At 35.8% G+C, this 27,977-nt stretch overlaps 1 protein-coding gene across 1 annotated transcript in view; it reads right to left on the bottom strand.

The window, feature by feature from the left end:
• EPHA6 (EPH receptor A6) overlaps nucleotides 1–27,977 on the bottom strand; it is a 970,250-nt gene that overhangs the window by 302,209 nt on the left and 640,064 nt on the right. The window contains exon 7 of the mRNA XM_013972057.2: nucleotides 14,895–15,057. Coding sequence (XP_013827511.1) covers nucleotides 14,895–15,057 — 163 coding nt within the window. The remainder of the gene's footprint in view (nucleotides 1–14,894; nucleotides 15,058–27,977) is intronic.

The following is a 27,977-nucleotide window of genomic DNA, read 5'->3' as shown; positions in this document are numbered from 1 at the left end:
CCCATGAGAAGAATTTCTAAATTCCATATGTTTACTGGATTGATTCATGTGTTAAGTACCACCTCTTACCCCCAGCAATGGAGGTGCATATAATCTAGGTAGCTTCCAGGGAATTTTTCTACATTGCTTCTCTTTTGAAGGTTGACAGAAAGTATTTGCTGAATTGCTTTTATTTTCTCTACTGAGTATTGACATTCTTCGCTTGTCCTAATCCCCTGATTTCCAGAGTATAAGCTACTGGAAGTCTTAAGCTAAGGTTGCATATAAGACTCCCTCAACTATCTTCCCAGTCATGGGCCAAGTAAGATGCTCTTTCTCTTCTTATGTATATAAGTTCTAAGTCCTTAGCAGTCTCTGGATGTCACTGATCAAGGTAAGAATAGAATTACCCTATTGACCTTTTATTTACTTACTTTTGACCTTTATTTTCTGTAAAATATTTCTCTATCTTAGGTAGTAAGAACACTAGGGGAAATGGTGACAGAGACAGCTTCATATGCAAAAGTATGTTTTTAATAAAAGCTCATTAAATTTATATTGCCTGCTTCTATTCATAATCTCAAGGTAGGATAGAGTCTAATTATGAATGATATACTTTTAAAATCCTTAAAAGTAAATAGCAATTGTTAAAGTGCATAACTTAGAAAATGACCATGGGTGTTAGTTGCATATCTTAACTACATGTTTATGTTTAATATCATTTGAAATCTATCATCTCAGTGGACAGTTAATCAAGAAGAGAGAGAGAAAATGACAAAAAGACAGATAGCTGGTTATAAAAAGTTGCAGTTCCTAAGATGGATAAATACAAACAGTGAGAAGTAGGGCTCTAATGGACAGAAATTAGCTGTCAACAATTGAAAAGGATTCAAAAGGCATTTTGAGTTGCAGTACAGAACATGACAGAAGAAAGAAGAATGTACTAACAGTAATTAGATAACCCAAATCTCCTTGGTATGTTTCCACTTGGTGCTCTGTTTGGCCATGCAACTTAGGTTAATTTGGAAAAGAATGGAGTAGGCCTCCTTCTAGTCATTTTGCAAGCAAAAATGTGACTTTATAAAAGTTAAAAATTCTCAACCTGCAATTATTCCATAATTTGCAAAAATAAAAATTTTTCATCAAATAAGATATTCTATGGTTATTACTTATAGAAGTCATAGCATAATTGATACCTATTCTGAGTCAAAAGCATAGATTTCAATATATTATGATTTTCTGTGGGTTGCATATTCTTTTGCAAGGAAATCATTTGTTTAGCTATTTTATTTAATTTTTAAATATTTATAGTGGGGTAGGTGGTTATGGGTACATAAATCACATAATTTCTACTTGAAAACTGAAGAGGATTCCACAGAGGGTACTGTAAGCGAGCGTTCTCAGCAGAATTACATTCTTTTACTTTCTTCTTAATTATTTTCCTTTCTTTTTCTATCACAGGTTCACTCGAAAATATATATTGCACTCAGTGAAGGAGTCTCCCTCAGATAAAGGGTAGCAATTACTATAACAAACACTGTTTAAAGTGCTTTCATATGCCATTCACAGTTTTAAGCACTAGACAGGTACTGACCCATTTAATCTTCACAACAATCATATGATATAGTAGTATTTTTAGCTTCACTTTATCATTGGAGAAATTAAGGCACAGAGTTTAAGTAACCTGCCCATAGTCATGTAGGAAAAATGGCAGAACCAGATAAACAAACAGTCTGTTTTTGAGTATGAGCTTCTAACCATTATGCTACAGTGCCTGTTGACACTTGACTTTTTGTAATTTAAATATTTAAAAGAAAGGTAGCCTGACCCATAAATAATTTGATTACATTGAAATAGGAGAGACAGTGGTTTTGGGTCCACAAGATAATATTGCTGCAATGAGACTGATATCTCACAAGTTGAAGTGTGGGGGTTTCCTGGCTGAATCTTCAATGCTTAAGCCTTGGAAGGTCATCTCATCTTGGGTAATCTCACTCATCCTTATATGTTACCTGTAAAAATTAAGCAAACACCAACACTAAAACTAGCCAACTAATCTCAAACTAAGCTAAAAATGGGCATGAAAAATAAATGTCAGAGGGAAGAATCAGAGAATGACTTGGTTGCTATTGTAGAATGTCTACATTCTACAAGAAGACATGAAGAATATTGTTTTGTTTAGGTTTTTTTTAAGTATAGTGCTGAATTTGCTGAAACAGAGCGTCAGAGTTGAAAATTAATACCAATAAAGTCAGTATTGAGCTTCCCCAGTGGCTCATACAGTAAAGAGTATGTGTGCAAGGCAGGAGACTAGGGTTCAATCCCTGGGTCAGGAAAATCTCCTGGAGAAGGAAATGGCTACCCACTCCAGTATTCTTGCCTAGGAAATCCCATGGACAGAAGAGCCTGGGGAGCCCCAGTCCATGGGGTCACAAAGGGTCGGACATGACTGAGAGACTAATACTTCAGTTCAAAGTCAGTATTAATAACCAGTACTTAGTGAGCGCTGACCACATGAGGCTGGATAATCTGCAAAGAATTTTACACTGCATACTCAGAAGAATACTAGAAAGTGGGTGGCATTGTTCCCCCCATTTTTCAGACATAGAAACTGAGACATAGGGTGGCTAACTGACTTACTCAAATCTGATATCTAGGAAGCAGTATAACACAGAGAACCCTGATTATGCAATAACCTAAATGCGAAAAGAATTTGAAAAAGAATAGATACATGTATACAGATAACTAAACTCCAATACAGGGCTTCCTGGCGACTCAAAGGTAAAAACTCTGCCTTGACAATGAGGGAAAAGTGGGTTTGATCCCTGGGTCAGGAAGATCCTCTAGAGAGGGAAATGGCAACCCCCTCCAGTATCCTTGCCTGAGAAATCCCATGGACAAAGGAGCCTGGTGGGCTATAGTCCATGGGGTTGCAAAGAGTCAGACACAACAGAGAATAAACAACAACAACAAACACTCTCCAATAAAAAAATAAAATGTTTTTTAAAAAAGATTTAAATCTAGGATTCAGTGCAAAGCTTGAGATTTTAACCAAAGTTCTTCTTCATTGCTACTCTTTAGTTGTCTATTTACCTGTGAACTATCGGACAAACGGAATTGCTCTAATCAGTTGCTATCATAAGAATGCCCTTGTTCTGTATGCTTTCCTTTACATCTCTCCTTTTCTTTACGACCAAGGGCAAGGCCCTTTTCTATGACATTTTTGCCAGCTGCCAAGTTCAGTGATAATTTAGGTTATAATGAGAGTTAATATTTCATAACCACAACAGGAGGGAGTCACTCACAAACCTCCCTTCAGCTTTACTCTTCTGCAGAGCATTTCCATCATCTTTCCTAGATGGGAGTTTCCTGGGACACAGACTCTTCTATGGGGCTCTGCATGCTGTAGGTTTATTGAAGAGTGACCTCAGCATGGACATGCAGGAGAGTGAGAGAAGCAGAAATGGGAAAATGGAGTAGTTGAACTGCGATGTGGTGGCTAGAAAGATCTCAGCCAATCTCAGGTAGTTCTGGAACTGAACTGGCCCTTCAGAGTTGTCCTGAATTGAAGTGATGAGACTAATCTTTGTGCCTCTCATTAAGCAAGTTTTCAACTCTGGCTGCCCTTGGGGAAAGAGGGGTTGTCTCTGGGGCATTTAACTTCTTTTGAACAGAGGCAGTACCCAGTAAGGAATTCAACTGTTGAGTCTTCAGCAAGCAGTGCTCCCATGAGCTGAAAGAAAAAGCAGAGTGCTCTCCTGAAGGAGAGATTGAGGTAACACACCTTTAGCTCTGCAGCACCTGACATTCTAACTATTATACTTATTGCTTGTGTATTGTCTTTCTCCTCTGTTTCTCTCCTTCCATAAGCTATGGAAGAGCAGGAATCTTTGTTTTTGCTTTATTTCTAGCATGTAGAATGTGTGGGTGCCAAGTCATTTCAGTCGTGTCCAACTCTTCACAACCTCATGGGCTGTCGCCTGCCAGACTCCTCTGACCATGGGATTCTCCAGGCAGGAACACTGGAGTGGGTTGTCATGCCTTCTTCCAGAGGATCTTTCCAACCCTGGGATCGAGCCCACGTCTCTTACGTCTTCTGCATTAGCAGGTGGGTTCTTTACCACTAGTGCCTCTTGGGAAAGTGCATGTGGAATAGCACTTAGTAAAGATGCAGAAGGGGTTCTCACAGATACTTGTTGAATGAATCAGTGCACAAACGAATGAATACATTTTTTGCATCCTGATGAGAAAATTAAAACTTAAACAAATGAACTGCCTTCCTCAGGGTCTAATACCTAGAGAGTAGCAGAGCTTGGATGCAGACTGGTCTGGCCCAAGTGCTAAATCACTTCACTTCACTTCAAAGTTTCTCATTCTTATAGCAAGGGAAGATAAATTGGCACATTGCCTTTATTTAATTGATGAGGAATTAAAGTCTATAGTGGAGAATCCTCATGAGCCAAGATACCAAGTCCTGTATTTTCTACCTGAATATACCATTTTCCTTTAGCAATTAGAACATACAACTGAGTAACCTAGCCTGGGGCCATTCAGTGACACAGTCGTGTGGGACATTTATCTTGGTGTCTAAGTTTACTTTGCTAACACAGCACCTTTACTTCTATGATATCGAGATTCATGAAGTGTTCCAGATAACTTAATTTCCAGGACTTCTTCAACTGACCAACTTTCATTTGAAGGTTTGGCATAGGATGGCTCAGTTCCAGTTTTCTCAGGAGGCTCTGGTGAGCAGGTCATAATTCACTGTGTCTTGAAAGTTCAGAAACCAAATATGAACTGTCAAGGAGAAATATGCAGACTCACACGCTGGCAGATAGTAAGCATGTGTTAGAATTTAAATGGATGATTCCAAAGGTTCCAGCACATTCTGTAAGGGTGAATTTTTAAGACCTAAATCGTCTCTAGGGAATTTGGAAATTATGACAGCTATAGTTATGGAAATGAATATATATTTGGAAGGATTTATTTTTAGGGTGGATGAAGTAAAGGTGATGAAATAATTAGATGTATTAGCAATGGTTTCAGAAAAGTTAGTTATGGAAAGCTTGCTCAGACAGGCTTCTCTGTCTCCAAAACAACAGATAACTGGAAGAAAAATAAAAACTCAAGGTTTTAGCTTCAGTGGTAAGATAATAAATAGATGCCATGATATGGCCCCTGTCTGTGAATCCAGCCCCTTATCCTATATTTCCTATGCCAGGATCATCAGCCTGTCATTCCTTACCCCTGTCCTTTGCACCCTCTGATGAGTTGCTGGTTTTCTTAGTAAAGCATGCATAGGAATTACTTGGAAGGCTTGTTAAAACAGAGTGCTCGGTTGACCCCTGGGCCTCAGAGTTTCTGGTTCACTAAGTGTGAGTTAGGGTCTGAAAAGGAGCATTTCTAACATGTTCCTAGGTGTTGCTGGATGGCTCTGCTGCAGCATTCACACTTTGAGGACCACAGTCCTAAGCATATTGAATTTTTTTTTTCTGTTGCTAGAAAGTCTGATACAATTTCATCTCTACCTATACACACGAGAGAGTCCCCAACCCTGTCATCCCATCCTCTATCCCCATAATTTCGACAGTGAAGTTTTATTTAACTTTAAAGTCTCCTTCAAGGTATTTTTTTATTTTGGAAACTTTCCTTGACATATTTGGGTTTTTCTCTGTGTGCTCCTTGAAGCATCACATGTAACCCGGTATTGTAACCTTGTGTAATTTTCTGAACCTCTCAATTAGCTTTTGTGAAAGCCAGGAACAAGTTTATTTTTCTCATCTTTGAATCCCCAGTGCTTGCCTCTATATCTTGCCCTTACTAATATTTTTCGACTGAGTGAAGGAATGAATAAATAAATTGAACAACAGAACATTCTTCTGTGTGCTTTACCATTTGCTGCTTCCTTTCAAGTGCCCTTTACTTTTCTTCTCATTATATCAAATTTAGGAACAAACTTTGTATCAAAGTTAGAAATAAACTCTTTTACTTCTAAGGATAAAAACTCATGCAACAACATTGGAAACATTGTCAATATTATTCCTTCATCTCAGAATGAGGATAGGAACTGTGTATAAATGTAGGACACATGTATATCATATATGAATATATTATATATGTATATATAGGACTGCAAGGAGATCAAACCAGTCAATCCTAAAAGGAATTAGTCTTGAATAGTTATTAGAAGGACTGGTGCTGAAGCTGAAACTCCAATACTTTGGCCACCTGATGTGAAGAACTGACTCAGAAAAGCACCTGATGCTGGGAAAGATTGAAGGCAGGAGGAGAAGGGAATGACAGAAGATGAGATGGTTGGATGGTGTCACTGACTCAATGGACGTGAGTTTGAGCAAGCTCCGGGAGTTGGTGATGGACAGGGAAGCCTGGCGTGTTGCAGTCCATGGAGTCACAAAGAGTTGGACATGACTTAACAACTGAACAGATACACATATATAGAGCTTCCCTGGTAGCTCTGCTGGTAAAGAATCTGCCTGCAAAGCAGGAGACCCCAATTCGGTTCCTGGGTTGGGAACATCCGCTTGAGAAGGGATAGACTACCCATCTATTCTTGGACTTTCCTGGTGGCTTTGACAGTAAAGAATCCAGCAATGCGCGAGAACTGGGTTTGATCCCTGGGTTGGGAAGATCTACTGGAGGAAGGCATGGCAACCCACTCCAATATTTTTGCTTGGAGAATCCCCATGGACAGAGAACCCTTGTAGGCTACAGTCCATGGGGTCGCAAAGAGTTGGACATCACTGAGCCACCAAGCACAGCACAGCATACACATATATGGACTGGCCAGGTGGCACTAGTGGTAAAGAAGCTGCCTAACAATGCGGGGGACATAAGAAACGAGTTCTATCCCTGAGTGGGAAGATCTCCTGGAAGTGGGCGTGGCAACTCACTCCAGTATTCTTGCCTGGAGAATGTCATGGACAGAGGAGCCTGGTGGGCTACAATCCATGAGGTCACAAAGAGTTGGACACGACTGAAGTGACTTAGCATGCATGCACACATACACATATATAAAAATATATACATATACATATGGATGGTAACTTCAGTAAGTTATATTACAATGTTTATTGTTTACAGAAAAGTTGAAACTGATTGTTGAACAAAATCATTCAATCTGCTTTCCTGTTTTGTATACCGTGCATATAAAATAACTGTTTAATTTTAAAATACTTATAGTCCAAAGTATTTTCAAAGGACGCTCAATGTTCCAAACACTTAAGAGAATATGGAATTCAATTTGTTGTGAATCAGCTCTTTTACGTCTGGCAGCAAGGTTGCCACACTTTGCTCCTTTGCCTGTGGTATAGTCAGTAACACACTCATGCATGTCTTGCTCAGGTTTGTGCATACACAGCTAAATCTTTTAAATGGCTCCTGTTTTTTTTCACCAAGAATACCTGCTACTCAATTTAAATTCACTAAACTACTGTTTCCCTTGAAAAAGTCACATGTAACACAAATACTTAAGCTGCTTCTTAATTCTTCACAGTGGCCATGGTAGAGCTGGCTGGGTTTATTTTATAAATATCTATCCATTCAGTATTGTGACTTCACCATAAGATAAAGGCAAAAACAGATAGATGTCTTATGTTGGGTTAATATACAGTTAAAAGATGTTGCATTAGATTATTTAAAATTATTTTTTACTGCATATTGGTACTGTGGCAAGTAAAATTCAAACTATGTTTATCTTTGTGTTTTGACATTGGCAGATAATGTTTAGTATTTATATATTTTACATAATGTACTTTTCACCTGACTTGGACATTTTAACAACTCTTTCATTCAACTCACATTTTTTTTTTTTTTTTGGCTCTGAAAATGACAGATTACCAGGTGGATAGAATTCAAGTGAGAAACAGGAAATAAAGTTATGAAAAGAACCAAGGCTCTGGGCTGTAAAACCCTTGCGGTCCATGGCTTCTAAAGGACATTTTGATCCCAACATCATGTGTTTCTAACTTTGCTGTAAGAACCACACCTATGTATTGCCATTGGACATCATCCTACACTAGCCAGAATTACCCTAAATGCATTATAGAAGCAATAACTAAACATCACAATTCAACCCCGCCTTGAGAATAATACATGATCATGCACCAGATGAGGGTGAGAGGTCAACCATAATTAAGAATCACACCAGTAGTTCTGGATAGGTTCCATATGGTTATATTGGGATGAGGTTTTCTTCACTTTGCCCTTGATGCTTTTCCAACAACTAAAATATGACTTTAAAAAAAAAGCCACTTCACAACAGAAGTCAATAAAGCTGATTTGTGTAGCTGAAAGAATGACTCTAAATCTTCAAGTATTACATGCAGAATATATTTTTCACTAAATTTAGAGCAATCTGAACTGTCTTAAGAACACTTTTTGCTCTGTTAAAGAATTCAAGTTTGTAAAGTTGAATAACTTGACAGAAAAATTTAGGCAATTTATATGCTGTCTGATAGAAAAAAATCCATCTTATCTCAGATCAAGTCAAATTAAAATTAGACTTTAGAAATGACATAAATAAGGAACTCTGTTATAAGAGCTTCTAGTGAGGTTAGTTGTGAGCTGAGACAGAGAATGTATATTATTTATCTTTGTCTTTCTTTTTTGTATTTCCAGGCTCATGTAAAGCAATACATAAGGTATAAAAATGAATAGGAAATGGCTCTTGATTAAAAAAAAAAATTCTGGTCAAGGAATGACAGCTTATATCCCAAAGAAATCATATTTTTGTTTATGTTTCTATAGGTTATTGCCTTAAAAACTATATTCTAAGAAATAGATCCATCGCTGATTGTTCATTCCCCTTTAGATTTGATCCGAATTGTAACATTGCACATTGATACACACATTTTACAACTTCTAAGTACCTGTTAATAGTTAATGATTTTCTTTCCAGCCCATTTAGCAAACTTATAATCTTTAATATTTTTCATATTAAGGCTTTCAATCTGTTTTATGGTACATAAGCCAGGTTCTCATCATTTAAAATCTTTATTGGATCCATGCAAAACTGAAACAAAATATCTTTTTTTGTCAATGCAAGCTTCTTAAAAAGAGACTTCTATTTTCTATGCAAATAGTTACTCTTCATCAAGTCTTTGCACATTAAGGTAATCAAACTGACTGCATCACTTTGACCCTGTATACTGCCACATTAGGTCTACCATATGTGCGTTAATCGATAAATCTATTTTAAAACACCCATAACCCTCTGAAGTTAATGCATAATGATTTGTCAATAATTATAGTCTTCTGAAAATCAATCACATATTATTTTAAGGAGGAATATCATTAGTTAAAGGAGGGTGGAGAATTGGAGGTAAGAATAAAAAATAATCGTGTAGAAAATTAGAAGTAGTGACCAACCTGAATAAGAAAAGTAAAAACACTGAATGGGTAGAAAGGGAACTCAGTCCAAATTCTTAGCATGAAAAGGACCTTATGCCGTAAAATATCCCCATTTCAACACTTACTGGTTGTGGGGACCTGGTAAGTTACTAAACTTTATATTTCAGTTTTCTAATCCATAGAATAGGCCTGATAATAGCAGCCCCTTCAAAGGTTGTAAGTATATTAGTAGCCATAAATAATTAAGTAGTATTTGAAGCCTAATTATAACTCAATAAATACGATCCATTGTTATAAAATATGAACATTAGAAGTTACCTTAAACTTCTATTACCAAAGTATGGATTTCTTTTATGACACGCTGAAAAAGCATCTAGCTAGCTTAAGCAAAAAGTCTTATGAGAGATCTTCATTGTATCATAAGGGAAGACAATTTATATTCAGACAACCTAACTGCTAGAAAATTTTCCTTTCCTACTGATGTTTGCATTTAGATAGCTATGGCTGCCAACATTGAAAGTGTGCTATTGATTGAAAATTATTTCAAATTAAGGTCTCATATACTGGAATTCATCCTCCTCTGAGCAGACTCATAAATATGAAATCTGCCTCCTGCTTGATTAATTAACTTTTTATTACTCCACCAGGGTCAGCTGGTCCTCTTTCTGCTTCATGCTTTACCATTAATAATCACACCCAAATTTCTAGTGCCTGTTAATAATGATGTAGCTAATTTCATCCTTGGTAATTAAAGTAGTCCAGGTTGGGTTTCAACAAATAGACTGAATCAAACATAATAGAGATTTTTTTTAAAAGGTGTTTAAAGAGGAAAATCTATTTAAGAACAAAAAAAGTCATTTTACTCTACTTCAAATGCCTCCAAACTTTAGAACTAACAATTAATTTGTAACTAAAAAGGCATACATCATATTTCTACACCATTCAAATCAGTTACAGCTTATTATCCAAAATATAGCAAGCAGTATTGCTTACTGTGGGAAAGAAAAATATTTGATTCTTTTCTTTTTGACTGGAAGACAACATGCTATTCTTCCATATTTTGAAATTATACATTCTTCATATATTTAATTAAATGTGTATTAGAAATTATGTATAAGATACTTTATGAGACTCAAAGATACACATGTTACAGTTCTTGACCGCAAGGAGTTAACAACTTAGTGAAGAATTAAGCCCTCACACAATAAAATATCATAGAAAGTCTGAGGAAAGAGTGATTATTTCTCACTGGACTGATCAAAAACACTTTAGGTGGGGTAGTATGTGAGTGGACTGACCATTTTGAATGTGATAGGTTTCTGAATACTCCAGTTGGAACTCACAGATGCAGCTTAGATATGATGAACAGTCAGAAAATTTCATGTATGAAGAATTTATATATTTTCCCAGGGTGTATGTGAACTAGAGGGAGGTAGGACAGAAACGATGTCAATTTGGATTAGATGAAAAGAAGACTTGAATATTTGTTGAGAAATTCACATATTGCTCAGTAGAATATATCCAATGATTTGTAGTTTTTAAGTGTATAGAAAGTTGAGTACAAAAATTAGTCAAATGAGGGCATGAAAAATAGATTAAGGAAGAAATCAGAAACACATCTTGCACCTTAATTTTCAGGATCATTTCCCATCCATAAATTGTTAAAGCTAATCAAATTGCTTAAATATGAAAACATCGTAAAATAGCTAAATTTTATGGATGTTTTCCAAATAACTAAGCTATTAAATTTATTCACTTGTATCTATGTAACACTTTTTGTATAAACATGTAAGACAGAAGGTTCTAATTTGAAACCCCACGATTCAATAATTTATACTTGGGTTAGTTAATGCTGATCACAATGATTTTTATGTGGTTATTTAAGTGATATAAATCTAGCCCATCATTACTACTTTTGGTAAATAACAGTGTAAAATATTGACAGATGTGGCTTTTGTGCTGTAAAAGTGCTTCAGGTAGCTTACAGTGGAAAACCTAAATTTACATTTTGTTAAAATTTAATGTATAATTAATCTTTTAGGGGAAAAGAATTGAATTGTTTATAAGCTGACTGTGTATTAAGTCTCCTGAATCATCTGAATAACCATTAAGGCAACGGAAGAGGTAAATTACATGTCAAGTCCCAGTATTCTTTCAAAAATTGGCTCCAAGCTATGGGTTCTCCTACCTTTTGACAGCTTCACAAGCTCTCTTATAGTATATAAGTAAAATGTTTAATTTGACTGCAATATAGCAGGATATATCTTATTTTGGTTTCAAAAATGAACCTAAAAAAGTACTTTCTGTTTCTGTAAAATAAATTTAATATCAGAAAAATATTGGTGGTGTTTTAAATAAAAACAAATGCTTTATTTCCTTATCATTAAATTATTTATTTTTAACAATGCAGGTATGATTTTCACAGATTTTATTAATATCAAATTAAATATGGTTTGTCAAGCAGTTTGTAAGAATTTGGATAACATTATGGGCTATGTAAATAACTTTTCAATTTTATTTTCTTTGTTGTTTCTTTTCTTTCAGTTTTATTTTCTTTGTTGAGAGAAGCACATTTTTCTCCAGAAAAATAAGCTCAGAAATAAAAACAAATATGAGGCAGATAAAATTTTCTGTTGTTTTATCCATATAAGCCAAAAAGGCCTGTACTTGACTGACTGTGTAGGATATGTGTGTGTGTTCATATGCTCTTATTTCTTACTACCGATTCTGTATTTTATTGTAATTTGTTAAATCTTTTTCCAAAAAAATGGAGGGGGTTCAATTACAGTGCCTAATAAAAAGACCTGTATGTACATAAAACCATTAATAAATGTTCTTAGTGAAAATATTATTTAAAATATTTAGCTATATGTTATTAGTCCTGAGAGAGACCTGTAGACATAGGGAATGTTAGTATCCAAACATAAAAGTCTTTCCTTTGTAACTAAATATGACTGACTTTCTACCTACTTATCCATAGATCCATCAATCAATTCTCTCTCTCTTCCTGTACCACATATAATACTGAGGTTGCTCTATAGACTTAGGAAAAGGGGATCCCAATAGCTATAGTTCAGGGAGGCTCTTTTTATAGTGCCACCAGTCATAAAATTTCAACATGCTGGTCAGTTTTCACTCGTATATTCTGACTCCAGAAAAAAATCCAACCACTGGTCTAAAACAGCAAGAGGAGTCACGGTGATAGCTCTAGTACTGTGTTTGTAGAGCACAAGTAATTAATTCAGAACATTATGATTTTGCAAGGAATTATTTCTTATTTTATATTACTGTCTCGTTAGTTTTTAGTAAACTAAATGTTGAACAAAGTAAAATAGATATGCCCAAAGAGGATTACATTGTAAACTACTTTATTTTACTTACTTCAAAAAATGTGAACCTGTATCAAGTGAGAGAGTAATTTCACCTCCCCACTTCACACCCCATATCTAAGCACTATGAAGTCAGTTAATTAAACAGAATACGCAAGAGAGAACTTAAAAAGAAAGTTGACATTACAATAGTTCAGAGAGTACTAAAGAAAAACCAAAGCTATAAAGATTTAGAGATGCCCTAGGAGAGTGTATAGAGAAAAAGACTGATGCTGTCAGTTGGGATTCATATCATTATATTCCTAAATTTATAGTAAACCTACCCATACTCTACTACGACATAATTCACTGAAACCTTCTTCTAGATATAAACAGCATGCTTTGAAAATGCAATTTAAAGCTAACCAGATAAAAAATGATCCTTTAAATGATTTTCTTTCAGGCTGTAAATTGACTTGGGAGTCACTCTATATGCACCCAAAATCCAGGTTTACACGAACATATTTTCCCAGACTCGTCTCAAACACTATGTCTCTTCAAGGGTAGAAAAAAGTCACTTTCGTGACATTTACAAGTCAGCAATTCAGAACATGACTTTTGCTGTCTGCAGCTGTCGGGTGCATCTAAGGGTTTAATCCTGCACCTCCACTTATTGATTATCAGATTTGGATAACGCTACTTTAGTTTCTAAAATGAGTTATAATCTTGTCAGAATTAAGAAGATAATTTGTGTAAAGTACTCACTTTTCGGGAGTGATAAACTGGGGCAACTGTGATCTAATTAGCGGTCTTACCATTAGCATTTTATGATCAAACAAAAGGACTTGGCAGGATGCTGGAGTAGTTAAGAGTACAGGCCTTGGAAGAAGATATCCTTCAGTTTCTAATTCTAGCTTAGCTTTCTTACCAGCCATGTGAATCTGGGCAAACTGCTCAATTTCTCTAGGCTTCTGACTTCTCGTAAGTAAAGTTAGGAAAATAATACTGGTCTTATTGGATGTTGAAATGTTTAAATAAGATAACACATGTAAAATACTGCACATCATTTTTGGCACTTATGAGAGGCTCAACAAATGGTAGCTATTATTATCATTATAGAATTTTTATAAATCTTATATAAGAATTTTTATAATAATTTGCTATTATTGAATTCTTATACAAATATAGGTATTTTAACAATGTTTTTATTGTAATTAAATAGTTAGATATTTTTCCACTGAAAAGTGAAGTCGCTCAGTTGTGTCCGACTCTCTGCAACCCCATGGACTGTAGCCTATCAGGCTCCTCCGTCCATGGGATTTTCCAGGCAAGAGTGCTGGAGTGGATTGCCATTTCTTTCTCCAGGGGATCTTCCCAACCCAGGAATCAAACCCGGGTCTCCCGCATTGCAGGCAGACACTTTACCATCTGAGCCACCTCTGCTGCCTAAGTACATAGCAAAAACCATGTATATAATCCTTACAAAGATAGCAATGTGACAGATTTCTAAAATAATAAAAAAAAAATCAATGGTGGAGCTCGGTTTAGAATGAACATGACATTTAATGCCATGTTACATGACTTTGGAACACCTTACTCTCCTTATCTCTCATTTTGGTTTTTTAATATATTGAGGCTATGAAATTGAGTTTCTAATCAAGCCCATGCACCTATATTTGAACTTAAGTGCATTTCAGTGGAGTTTGTCTCTTGACCACTGTTTCTATTGATCTAATAATATAAGGGAGTTGGTGATGGACAGGGAGGCCTGGCATCTGCGGTCCGTGAGGTCGCAAAGAGTTGGACACAACTGAGTGACTGAACTGAACTGAATTGAACAAGCCAAAGCTGAAGAATTTTGAACTAACTGCTAAAACCATTTGCTCATGGCTTTAGTCTCTTCCAAGTATTCATTAGTATCATGTTATGATGCCGAGATTGGCGAACAGTTAGGCAAACACCATCCGTTGAGACTCACTATGTTATGGTCTGCGTGATGAATTCTGCATAAAGAGACATATTTGGGCTACATTACAATTGTGATAGAGCAAGGCATTTCATAGAAATATTTAACGATAGCCCTGACACATTAACTGAAATGACTATGAGTATTTACATGAATAGAATTCTGCTTAATGAGACTATTCAAAATTTGGGACATTAGATTTTCAGCTACCAGGACAGACTGAAACCACACTTAAATTAACAACTTACTTTACACTTTTGTATGAAACTTACTTTCATCTCCTGTTTCAAATTCAAACTTCTGACTGTAGCCACTGTATCCTGCTGCAGTCCTCACTCTGATATGAAAAATGTACTTGGTGGCTGGCTTGAGACCTGTGATGATGACACTGGGGGCCTTGGACCTCGTGGAGGAATAGGTGAGTTGCTCATGCTCCTGGGGACAAGGAAAAGAAGAGAAAGGGAATGAAGCAGTTATTCTACTTTTACCTGGAGACACTGTAAAATTAAGCTGAGGAATTATGCTCTATCAAAAATACTGATTAAAAAGTGGTACAAGCATGGTTTTCCATAATTTGGCATTTAGTTATTTATCAATTATGATGCATATGATATGGTCTTGATTTGGAAATTTATTGAGAATGATGGTTATCTTATATAAACTGCATTTGTATTTTTGGCGATTTGGATTTCTGACCCAACTCTAAGGAACGGTGGTGACGTGAGAGCACGTGTACACAGATGGCAACTGCATCTTAAACAAATGGGCACATTAGGTCAGACCACACCAGCAGAGTGCAAGGAGCAAGGGTGGGAGAATTCAAGTACCCGCTACTCACTTCTACCCGCAGGTAGTGCCAAAATGCCGGCGCTATCCGTGGGTAGACCTGTGGGTGAAAGGAAAAATAAATTAATTGTTTTTTAAAGTTTGAAATCTTTTATACCAAATCAAATGCACTGTTCTGAAGCTCAGTGATTCCCCAGTAGTAACACTGAATTAATGCAACTTAAGACATAAAATGTTGAAAATTTTCTTTTGAGGGAGAATATACTCTTCTGAAAAAGTACCACAGTTTATTTTGTAAAGATGTACAAGATACATAATGATTGTGAGGTAGATTTTACACAATCTGTCCACGAGGGAGCATCAAAGACAGAGAACAGTACAAAAGACAGCATACCTGAGAAATGAGGCAGGACTGGAGGCTTGGTTCCTGGTCACCCGCAGCTAACTGACTCTCTCTCCTCACTAACAGGAACCACACCTAACGGAACGTCCTAGTCACTCAGGGTCTCATAAGTGGTTTGTCTTGTCTATAACCTGAGAACAATTTACTTGTGCCTTTAAGAGACTGTCCATGATATGCTGGTGCTGGGAACACATTAAACTCAATTCTGCTTTTGTACAGTGTTACTGTTCAATAACTTTATGGTGTTCTAACATGCTAAAGCTGAAACTCCAGTACTTTGGCCACCTCATGCGAAGAGTTGACTCATTGGAAAAGACTCTGATGCTGGGAGGGATTGGGGGCAGGAGGAAAAGGGGACAACAGAGGATGAGATGGCTGGATGGCATCACCGACTCGATGGACATGAGTTTGAGTGAAATCTGGGAGTTGGTGATGGACAGGGAGGCCTGATGTGCTGCGATTCATGGGGTTGCAAAAAGTCGGACACGACTGAGCGACTGAACTGAACTGAATTGAACAGGGTAGCTGAAAAAAAAAATATGAACAACTCTTCTAAATTCATAGGTCAAATTAGGCCACCAGGTCCTTGAACTAGTTCTCTACTATTCTCATTTTAATATATCTAGAGATTCTCAGAGATAGAAATAACTTTCAAGATCATTAATTAAATCACTCATTTGATGCTTATATTTGATCTGTCTTGATGTTCCATCAAGATCCCATTTAGCCTTTGCCTGAAAACATCTGTTGTCCAGGAGACCTTCCAGATTAACAAACAAAGTTATAAAAATCTGCATACAGAATGCATCAAATTGCATTTATTGGCCAGTGACGCTACAAGATTTGTAACTATGAAAATAATTTCCCCTATGCTACTTTTGAAAAAATTCCTTATCTGAAAAGTCATTTTTAAACTTTATGGCCATATTTGTCAGAACTTTACATGCTACATGGTTATTCTCTTTCTAGCTGAAGAACCGCATTCGTCATCTAACTCCAAATAGAACTGTACGAAGATAAATGAATTAACAATAGCAACACTTTAAGTAAAAGGACAAAACAGATAAGCTGCAACTTATATTTAACCCTAGATCACTTCTAGATTAGAAAGTAAATAAATATCTGCCTGCTAAAAATCCAAGAAAATAAAATCTATAAAATCATCAATGGCAGAAATAATCTGCTAAGACCTTAAAGAAGAAGTTTTCTAAGATCAAGATCTTAATAATTATGGGGCTTAACTCCCATACTGTGGAGAAAAACAGTTTTCCCGGTGGCACAATGGTAAAGAATCCACCTGCAAATGCAGGAGATGCAAGAGATGTGGGTTCAGTCCCTGGGTCAGGAAGATCTCCTGAAGCAGGAAATGGCAACCCACTCCAGTATTCTTGCCTGGGAAATCCAAGGACAGAGGAGCCTGGTGGGCTACATACAGTCCACGGGTGGCAAAGAGTAGGACATGACTGAGCAACTGAGCATGCGCTACTGGAAGAGAAGATCCTGTTTCTGGTAGAAGTTTGGAAAAACTTTTGGATGACCGTTCATTCTTGAAGAGGAGAATATTTCACCTTTCAAAGAATTTTCTGCAACATAAGAGTTACGGTGTATTCTGAGTGGCATTTCCCAGTAAGTAATTATGATTGAGAGGATTTTAAATCTCTGAAAAAGGAATTTAGTCTTATCCTTAGCGAGAGTGGATACAGATACAGATTGAAAACTTTACTTAGAATGGCCCCATAATAATACAAAAACCGGCCCCTCCCCGCCGCCGCCGCCGCCGCCGCCGGCCTCGCCTCTCCTTGTCCCGCGCGCGACCGCCCGCGTTCCCGTCCCCTGTCTGGGCCCGAGCCGGCCTCGCCTCGCCTCACGTAGGTGTCGTCCCCCGGCCTCTGCCGGGCCGGTGGCGTCCCCGGGCGGAACAGTGCAGTGAAGTGAAGGTCACTGTCATGTCCGACTCTTTGCGACCCCATGGGCTGTAGTCCATGGAATTCTCCAGGCCAGGATACTGGAGTGGGTAGCCATTCCCTTCTCCAGGGGATCTTCCCAACCCAGGGATCGAACCCAGGTCTCCCACATTGTAGGCTAATTCTTTACCAGCTGAGCCACAAGGGAAGCCCGAGAACACTGGAGTGGGTAGCCTATCCCTTCTCCAGCGGATCTTCCCAACCCAGGGATCAAACCAAGGTCTCCTGCATTGCAGGTGGATTCTTTAACAACTGAGCTATGAGGGAAGCCCTGGGAAGACTCCATAAAAACATAACTTAATAGTAATTTATTACTCAGTAAAGTTACCCGGAGCAAAGGACTGCTTTTGCAAATAGGTTTTAGCATATTTACAGTTACACAGAAGTATGTCTATAACTACATCCCTGGAATAAAAATCACTAAGTAGGAAGTATGCTCACATGGATCCTCTGCCTGAATCACAGCATCACAGGGCTGCCGCCCTGCCCCACATCTTGCTTCCTCTGAGCATGCCAAGGAAGGGAGCATAGAGAGCAGTCACGAGAGTTCCTCCTTCCAGGGCATCACAGCCCTCTCTCCTCCTGGTGTTTCCAAGCTCTTGGGAAACCAAGTCAGCACCTGTCCATGACAAGCATAGGGCACTACTGTCCCAGAGTAATTTTGCTTAATTCCCTTTCTGTGACACAGCAACTCCAGTTCAAAGTGAGCAGGTAGAGGCGGTGCTTTGCCACAGATCCAGGAGGGCTCAGTTCTGAACATGCCTGAATAGTGGATGTATGAGAGTTTTTCTAGAGTTTGTACAATATGGAATTGCTATTTGTATGATACTTATGTCTTCAACTTTGCTAGCTAATATATTCTAGTGTTCATAATACTATCTTACAAGCTCTTCATCCTTGCTAAATCCATAGTAAAGTCTTCTCATCTTAATATTGTTCAATTTTAGTACTTGCTGTCTTGATCATGTTTTCCAGAGGCTTGAACCAATTTTTGGCTTTATCTCTCTATCGTTCTTTGCTTTCTATTTCATTTAATATCTTATCTTAATACAAATTATTTTCTTTCTTCTTTCTTTGTATTTATTATGTTGTCTTCTAACTTCTTACATTTCATGCTTAACTCACTAGTTGTCAGTATATATTTTCAAATACAGTGTAAGTCTACAAATTTCTAAGTATTGCACTACTGTACTTTATAAGTTCTCATGATATATTATTAACCAGTTCTAAACATTTACTATTTTCCATAAATATACTAGTTTTTAGTTTTTGTGGCCAAACCAAGGTTATTATTTGCATACTTTTAAGGGTCAAAACAAGTTGTCAGGCAGTAAATAAATGACATCAAATGAAGCTCCAAAGGCATAACCCCATGGGTTGCAAAGTACACTGGACTGTGGTAAGATAATGCTGGCAGTCTTAAGTACTAATGCTTATTGGCTGAACATGAAACAGTTTTTGTACTATTTCCCCTTGGATGAGCATGACTAATACTATCAGTTGTGGGACAAAACATTTAGTAGCAATGCACTGAATGTAATGATATGTATATCATTTCCTAAAATAAATGTGTATACAATTTCTAGTTTATATATTGTTAATCACATATACTAAAAACAAAGTCCAGAACTAGGGCATTTACTGTCAAACAGAATACACATCTATTATTCTCTAGAGATGTAGACTTTTATTTAAGGTCCTCTTCTCAAGGGCAGATCCTGCAGCTTAGACTCAAGATTGCCCCTTTCCAGCTTCTGAGAATCTAGTTTTCCTGGGAGTCTAATCTTATCATCACATTGAATCTTTCATGTACCTCAAATGCTCTAAGCTTTATCTATTATACAAGTCAGCTTTTCATGGTCATTAACAGGGATGTTCTTACTAGAGTCTGGACCCTCTTAGCATTCAATTTGAAACCTAATTTAGTGAAAAGAAAATAGGCTGAGCTGTCTAGTCACTATGGCTGTATTCTTCTGTAACCAAAGGTAATGTGATCTGTATCAACAGAAGGCTGCACGTAAATGATTCTGGGTTGGAATGGAATTCTCCTGTCCTGGGTTCAATTTGGGTTCTGCTTCTATTATGTACCTTGGGAAGTCACCTCCAGGATATTCATTTGCTCATACAGAAAATTCATTAATTCCACTGACGCTTATTGAATGCTCACTAGGGTAAGGTTCTAGGGCACTATAGTAGATTTGGCTTACATAATTATCAAAGTTCTACCTAAGCAATGATACTCTGTAATTTTTATGTCAGAAATATAAGCCTGCTCTCCTCTGCTGTGACTGCTTCGCATCATGCTTCATCTTACTCTCTTGGGTTTCCCAGTCCCACTTACGGAAGTAGATTCAATAGGCCCATAAAGTGGTCAATTTTTAATTGGTTTGCTTTCTCTTAAAGTATTTGGCTGATCACACACGCACACACACACACACATACACTCATACGCATAAAGTCTTTGGGTCTAAATGGATTTCTATAAGATTTTTTTTTCTTAAATTTTTAATTAATTTGATTATGCTGCTGCTGCTAAGTCGCTTCAGTCATGTCTGACTCTGTTCGACCCCATAGACAGCAGCCTACCAGGCTCCCCTGTCCCTGGGATTCTCCAGGCAAGAACACTAGAGTGGGTTGCCATTTCCTTCTCCAATGCACGAAAGTGAAAAGTGAAAGTGAAGTCGCTAAGTCGTCTGACTCTTCGCGACCCCCCGGACTGCAGCCTACCAGGCTCTTCCCTCCACAGGATTTTCCAGGCAAGAGTACTGAAGTGGGGTGCCATTGCCTTCTCCAATTTGATTATATATGTGGTTAAAAGTTATGTTGTAGAGATTTTGCTACAGACATATAGATCTACATATATACCAGCAGTCATAAGGTAACAACCATGATTTGTGCAATGCTTTACAATTTTCAAGGTGTTTTCACACACATTCTTTATGTAATACTCATGATAATCTTATGGCAAGAAGAACTAGTAATATTTTTGGTCTCACTTAGCATATGATGGAACAGGTCCAGAAAGAATAAGTCCCTTACTAAAGCAAGTCATGTAACTAGTCAGCAGCTTCTGTTAAAGTTGTGATTTTTTACTATCCCCAAGTCAGGTAGATACACGTAGCACAAAAATGTTTATAAATTAGACTTTGAGCAAGGGTTATTTTTACACACTTTACATTCTTGATTATCGAATCACTAGAAATAACTTTAGATTTATGATGGACTGTGAAAGAGGACATGAAAGAGGACACTCAAACTATGAACTCCTGGAATTGGTGATGGACAGGGAGGCCTGGCGTGCTGCAGTCCATGGGGTCACAAAGAGTCGGACACGACTGAGTGGCTGAACTGAACTGAACTGTGAAAGATAGTAATGATTTGACGGCATTAGAATACTTTTAAATAAAAGTTCCTCAGTGGCAGCAAGAATTCTCAACTGAAAATTTCAAGTAGTAACATCAAAGATAAAGTTGTTTTCTATTAAGGTTAACACATCTAATCATTCTGCTTTTTTTTTTTTTCTATTTTGATATTATGTCATAGGGACAGATTTCATGAAATTCCAAGGGGCTTATATTAATAATTCACCCAATCTTTCAAAGCATATTATTCCTATTTGGGGCTGGGAATAGAATTTGCTTGATAACGTCCAGGAGATTCTTCTAGAATTTTTGATGTATGATGGTACCCTGCATGGCTTTATACACAGAACAGCACCAAGATAGGACAGATTAAAGCACTGTTGGGTTTTTCTTTATCTTTTCAAGTCATGCCAAGTTTCAGTCATCAGGATAGGGAAAAGTAGTATTAAAAATTAGCATTCTACTACCACAATCATTATTTTTTAATAGCAATGTCCTAATTAAGCCAATGGTAAAGTTCCTGTTCTGCTGGATAGAAGACTGAAGTGATAGATTCCTAAGAAAATTAAAAAAAAGTAGATATTAATAGCTCTGCTAGGGTCCTCTAAGTCAGTGGTCTCCAACCTCTTTGGCACCTGGGACTGGTTTCATGGAGGACAATTTTTCTTTGGACTTAGGTGTAGGGGATGGAGTGTGCAGCCTAGATCCCTCACATGCGCAATTCATAGCAGAATCTGTGCTTTTATGACAATCTAGTAGTCTAATAATCTAATGCCACTGCTGATCTTCAGGCAGTAACGTGAGTGATGGAGAGTGGCTGCAAATGTAGATGAAGCTTTGCTTGCTAACCCACTGCTCACCTCCTGCTGTGCGGCCTGCTTTCTAACAGGTCGGGGACCAGCAGCAGTTCTTGGCTTGAGGGTTGGGGACTCCTAGCTTAATTATTTTTTGTCGTTTGTCTCTTCTCATTTTTGTGTCTTTTTCACTCCGCATCTCTGTCTCTCTGTCTTTCTCTCTCTCTCACACACACACAATCCATCAACAAATTCATGATAGAAGACTGCTGAAATGCCTCCACAATAATCTTCTCAAAACTAAACAAATCAAAACCACATTTAGAACATGATCTGCAACAGAATATTTTTCCTGACAAAGCAAGAACTGCATAGCCTAGAAACATAAAGTTTGAAAGGTTTTCAAAGAATCTTGTTGTCTAAACAATGGTATAAACAAATCTGAAAATATTTTACTCGAATTAAATGAAGTTATTTCACATGACCTCCAGTTAAAGGAAAGCTTGTATACTAGATCCTGTCAGAGTTTAATAATTATTTTCCAAAGAAGAGGGATACTGAATTTGGTGGCTTTTAAAGGTCATTATTACAAGAATGAATCCTATGTGGGGGTAGGTACTTATCGTACCCTGGCTGAAAGATTTCTTAAGATTTTTCATATTTTTACTTTGATGTTGTAATTTCCTGATTACTAATGTGGATTCCCACGTGCTGTTGAAGTTGAAACAAAGATATTAGTTTCTGGAAAGGACAGCTTCCCTAAAATTAATACATGGGCATTGTGCTTGGTTCTTCAGTTTGTTTTTGAATTTAATTAGAATGAGATCTTTTAATGTTCTTTGAGAGTCACCAACTCCCAGTGCACACCAATCACAGGGTTTATAAAATAGAGCATCAGAATGAGCTGTGCGAGTCTAGGAACTGAAGCTATATTGTGTCTGTAAGATAGACATAATTATAAAAGAGCTTATAGTTCCAAAAAGTCATCCATTTTCATTCTTGTATCAGTTTATTTGATTCATTCCAAAGAAGTATTAATCTATTTCTTTTTTAAGAGCTCTTTAGAGAGAGAATCTTATTCTACTCTAGGCAAACCATATGGTACACAGGCTCTTCCTAAAGTCTAAGTTAATTGTCTTACTAAACTTTAAAAACAACATTTCTTTTTAATATGTGGAAAATGACTCTCCTAATGACTGAGCTGTAATAAGCCATTATTTTCTCCCTGCTAATTATGACTGTCTACCTAGAATTCCATAGAAGATTAACTGAAAACATTTAGAACTAATAAGTCAATTAGTTAGCCAACATACAATTATCAGTTACTTTCTTATACACTAGCAATGCCCAGTAAAGTTGTATTTTAAAATATTCTATTTACCATAGCAATAAAACCTTATAGTTTATGACAAGAAATATGCAAGACCTATATGAGGAAATCTATAAGTGCTTGCTGTATAAAAAAGCAAGTCCTTTATTTATTTTGTCTTATTACAATGCAGAGATCTTTTGTAGAATACCACATAGCAGCAGTAAAAGCAGTAGCCTGATTTTCTTTTTTTCTTGAATGGATTAGTTGTTAATGCATAACTGTTAAATATAATTATGTTTGATTTAGGTTTTTAATAGGTATGTAGGTGAGAACTTTTCTTTTTTTCTTACACTATAATTTTGTTTGTATTATGCTTTTAAAATGCAAAATGAGTATTAAATATTATAAACAATTTATCTGTATTTGCAAAAGTAATTATACATTTTTCACCTTAATGTAGTATATACTTGTGAATAACTACCTTTGCATTCCTAAGATAATCCCTACTTGTTAGCATCAGGTTATAATATAATCTTAAAATTTTTATTGCAGTCTTTGATTCAATTTGAAAATATTTCAAACAGAATTTTTATACCTCTTTAAATGATCTTGGCCTACAGTTTTCTTATTTTTTCCTTTTTATTATCAATATTTGGTTATACTATTTGAGTTAGGTTATATTTAAGAGAATATATTATGAAACTTTTTCATTTTTTAATGTTCTGGAATAATTGATATTACATGGTAATTATCTGTTCCTTGAAACCTCAATTGAGATAGATCATTTCAGGGACAGATATTTGGCCATGTTTTAAAATTATTTTATCCTATATTTAGATATTCTTCCTATTCATTTTTGTTAATCAACAGAAAATTATCCATTATATTTATAGATCTAAATTTACAATTAGGCTTGACTTATCATTGAAAATCTCTTTCATAAATATCATTTTCCTCCTTCCTGTCAAGCTTGCTTACTTTATCAGTCTTCAAAAACACTGGATTTTTATTTTATAAATTAAATACACTTTTCTTGATTCAGTTTCATTAATTTTTTATTTTATACTTATTCATCTCTTCTTTTGCATCTTTTTCTGCATGGGTCATATACAAAGATTGGATATATATGTATCTTAATATCATTCATTTAAAATAGTTTGTAATTTAAGTCTATTACTCTTTGGTGGCTCAGACAGAAGAGAATCATCCTGTAATGAGGGAAGCCTGGGTTTGATCCCTGGGTTGGGAAGATCTCCTGGACAAGGAAATGGCAAAGCAATCCGTATACTTGCCTGGAGAATTCCATGGATAGAGGAGCCTGGTAGGCTATAGTCCATGGGGGTCACAAAGAGTCAAACATGACTGAGCAACTTTCACTTCACTTTACTCTTTAATATATATTATTTAAGATAATCTCAGTTTTCAAACAAACAGATCATGGGGGAATTAAACTTTTTTTTCTTTTGCTACATAATTTTCAAGAAATGATTCAAAGAATGACAGAATAATTTTATACTATCTGGTTCTTTCCTCTTATTTCAATGTTTGCCAATGTATACCCCTAAGTAGGCGGCAATAGCCTCAAAAGCATGATATCAGTTCCTTCAAAGAGCAAAATAAAATAAAAAAGCAGAGGAGTGTTGGATGCATAGATAGTGTTTAACATTAATGCATATCTACTGATTGATATCCGCAAAGGAATACCTAGCCATCATTTAACATATGGTGCAGCTCTGGTTACATGTCATTGGGAACTGGACTACTAGAATTGTGCTCCAATGTGGAACTGCAAATTGGGGTGGCTTCCAGCTCACACTGATTATCTGAAGACTAGATCTAAGTTAGCCCCACAATCAGGGGAAAATAGGGCTGGTGTCCAACAAAGATGATTGCCTCAAATATAAAAGAAAGCATAAATGCTTATGGATTTCTTCTCCAATGATATTTAATTCATAATGAGAAGATAGAGTGAGAGAGAATTATATTGGATAACCTCAGTTTTTCTGATTGCTGCACTCCTGAGTCTAGAACATTCTACTCTGCCTTGGATTAGACACTTTGACATCCTTAAGTAATCATCAGAGTTGGGCATTTTTGCTGGTAACCAAAAGAGTTGTTTTCTTTTCTTACTTTCATTTAAGTATACAAGATGGAATTCTTAACTTGGAAGGAAAAAGAGTTAACAAGCTGGTTGGTAGGGTGTACTGTTAGTGGGTAAGGTGTATTTCTTTTTTAATTTTTAAGTAAAAATTGGCAACTGCTATGACAAAATTACAAATTAAGTGTGAGTAAAAAAATATAGAAGTAGATATTCTAAGTACACAATTACTTTCTGACTGCACTTTTGGAGAAGTATCATTTAGTATACCACAGCTATAATTTACTATAATCAACTCTTGATTACTCCAGTAATCCAAAACAGGAGATAACTCTAAATCACTTTTAAAACCATTCATGACTTTTTTCTTATATTCCGTCTAATGTTCACCTAAAATGAAAATTAAAATGCATTCCTTGAACATTAAATGTTGAGAAGTAGTAGAGATAGTAGCAAAGTACACCTGATGGGAGAAGTATATTGATCAAGAGTTAAGCATTCAAACTGACTTTCAGAAAACAGTTAACTTATAAGCAGATAATTAATTGTTTGAAATAGCACTTAAATTTACTTTTAGGGAAAAATGGCTAAGTTATTACAATGTGACCTTTACAAAATACTGATGCTAGAATGAGACCAATGGAGTCCTAATTGTAGTTAGTCTATGAGAACTGAGATGATTATACCATCTCAAAGGGTTAAGCTTATTGTAAGAAAAATATAAAAATATGTATTTATATACAAATTTATATATTTATATAAATATATATTTATATATATTATAATATATAATATAAAACTCTTTTACAGGTCCAGCAGATGTGTTTAGCAGTATTTCTTTCTTTTAGGAACTATTATAAATAGGTAGTTCATTTAAAATAGGGCAATGATAGTCTTATGACTTGAAGTAATTCTGCAAATGCTGTGAGAGGTCTTTTTAAAAATTCTGTATGTGTTTTACTTGCCTGTTCTTATTGCTTAAAATATAATGTTTCTAGTATATTGTAAGCTTTCATAGTACATTGGCCAAATATATTGAACAAGTAAATTGATGAATTAATTGCTCTATATGTATAGCTTTTAAATTATACATATTGTTACAGCAATTTAAAATTAGTTTGCATAAATTAATGATATTTCAAATGAGAGATGAGAAAAAGTTGTTTTACTGGCTTATGGTACTTCCATAACCAAAACACAATAATATTGCGTCAGTATAGCTGACTTGTTTTCTTCATAACTTTGTGGAGAAGAGCCGATATTTTACTTGTCAAAAAATGTTTTGCAAAACAATATGCTTGAAAACCTGAGATCTGTGCTGAAATATATTTTAATACTTATGTATATATTAATATTTCTTCAGTTTTAACTTTCCCATCTGTATTCATGTAGCCTACCCTTGTACAGATGGGATATAGTTTTTCCTTCTGTGCTCTGTTGTGTGTGTGTTAATTGCTCAGTCATAACCAACTCTTTGCGACCGTAGTCCACCAGGTTCCTCTGTCCATGGGAGTCTCCAGGCAAGAATGCTGGAGTGGGTTGCCAGTTCCTTCTCCAGGTGATTCTGTGCTCTATTACTTTATAAATACAATGGCTTTTAAGTATAAATTTAGAAATTTAATGTTTAAAGCTTGATACTGTGATTTTCTTAAAAGTATATCATAGACAACACTTGAAATTTATCATTCTTTCTTAAGGCTTGAGTAATTTATAAAATTTTAAAAGTATGCATAAATTTGGTGATAATATTAATAACATACATGTATAGAAAAAGGAGGGAATATATATGTAGAACAAAACATTTTTAAAAATTCATATATTTACTGAAGTATTGAGGATGGATAAAGTTATTTTATCTAAAAAGTTAGAAATTGAAAGGAAATTAAACCCACTATAAGAATATTTGACAATTATGCTTAGTTTAGACATACGGATTCATGATGATCTATGGCAAAACCAATACAATATTGTAAAGTAATTAGCCTCCAATTAAATAAATTTATATTAAAAAATATAAGAAAAAAGAAAAGTTTTCCAATATCTGCTGATATCAATAGTTATCAGTAATATCAGTGATACTAAGGTAGCTATATAAAAGTTCATTATGAAGCAATTTTATCATAAAATTAAGACATCAATAAATGCCACTGAGAAGAAGAAACCACAGTAAGAGTCTTTGGAAGCATTACTACACATATGTTGGCTTCTTCAAATATAAACTATTTCAAATGTCAAACTGAATGTTTTCAAAGTTAAACTATTGGAAGAACAAGGCTGAATGGAGTGACACAAAATGAGAAAAACAACATATTCATGCTGCTTTGATTAATTCTTCCTAGTTGTGGAATGTGGATTAAAAAAATAAAGCTAGATACAATAACATGGTTTTTAGAGAAGAAAAATATAGAGTACACAGAATGTACATGGTTAATTTTTTTTCACAATAGTGTTAACTGGATTATATGATAGATAAAAAGTACAAAGACTAGTAGAGAACAAGTCTTTGAAAATGAAATAACTGGACAGTAAACACTGGTGACAGGACTCCAAAACTAGCACTTCATTGCTAGTTATTCTGACAGAATTAAAGTGAATAATAAGGAAGGTAAAAAATATAGATAAGAATAAAAAAGAAG

The sequence above is a fragment of the Capra hircus genome, chromosome 1, assembly GCF_001704415.2.
Source record: "Capra hircus breed San Clemente chromosome 1, ASM170441v1, whole genome shotgun sequence".
In the NCBI taxonomy this organism is placed as follows: Eukaryota; Metazoa; Chordata; class Mammalia; order Artiodactyla; family Bovidae; genus Capra; species Capra hircus.
This window is presented reverse-complemented; position numbering and strand designations above follow the sequence as displayed.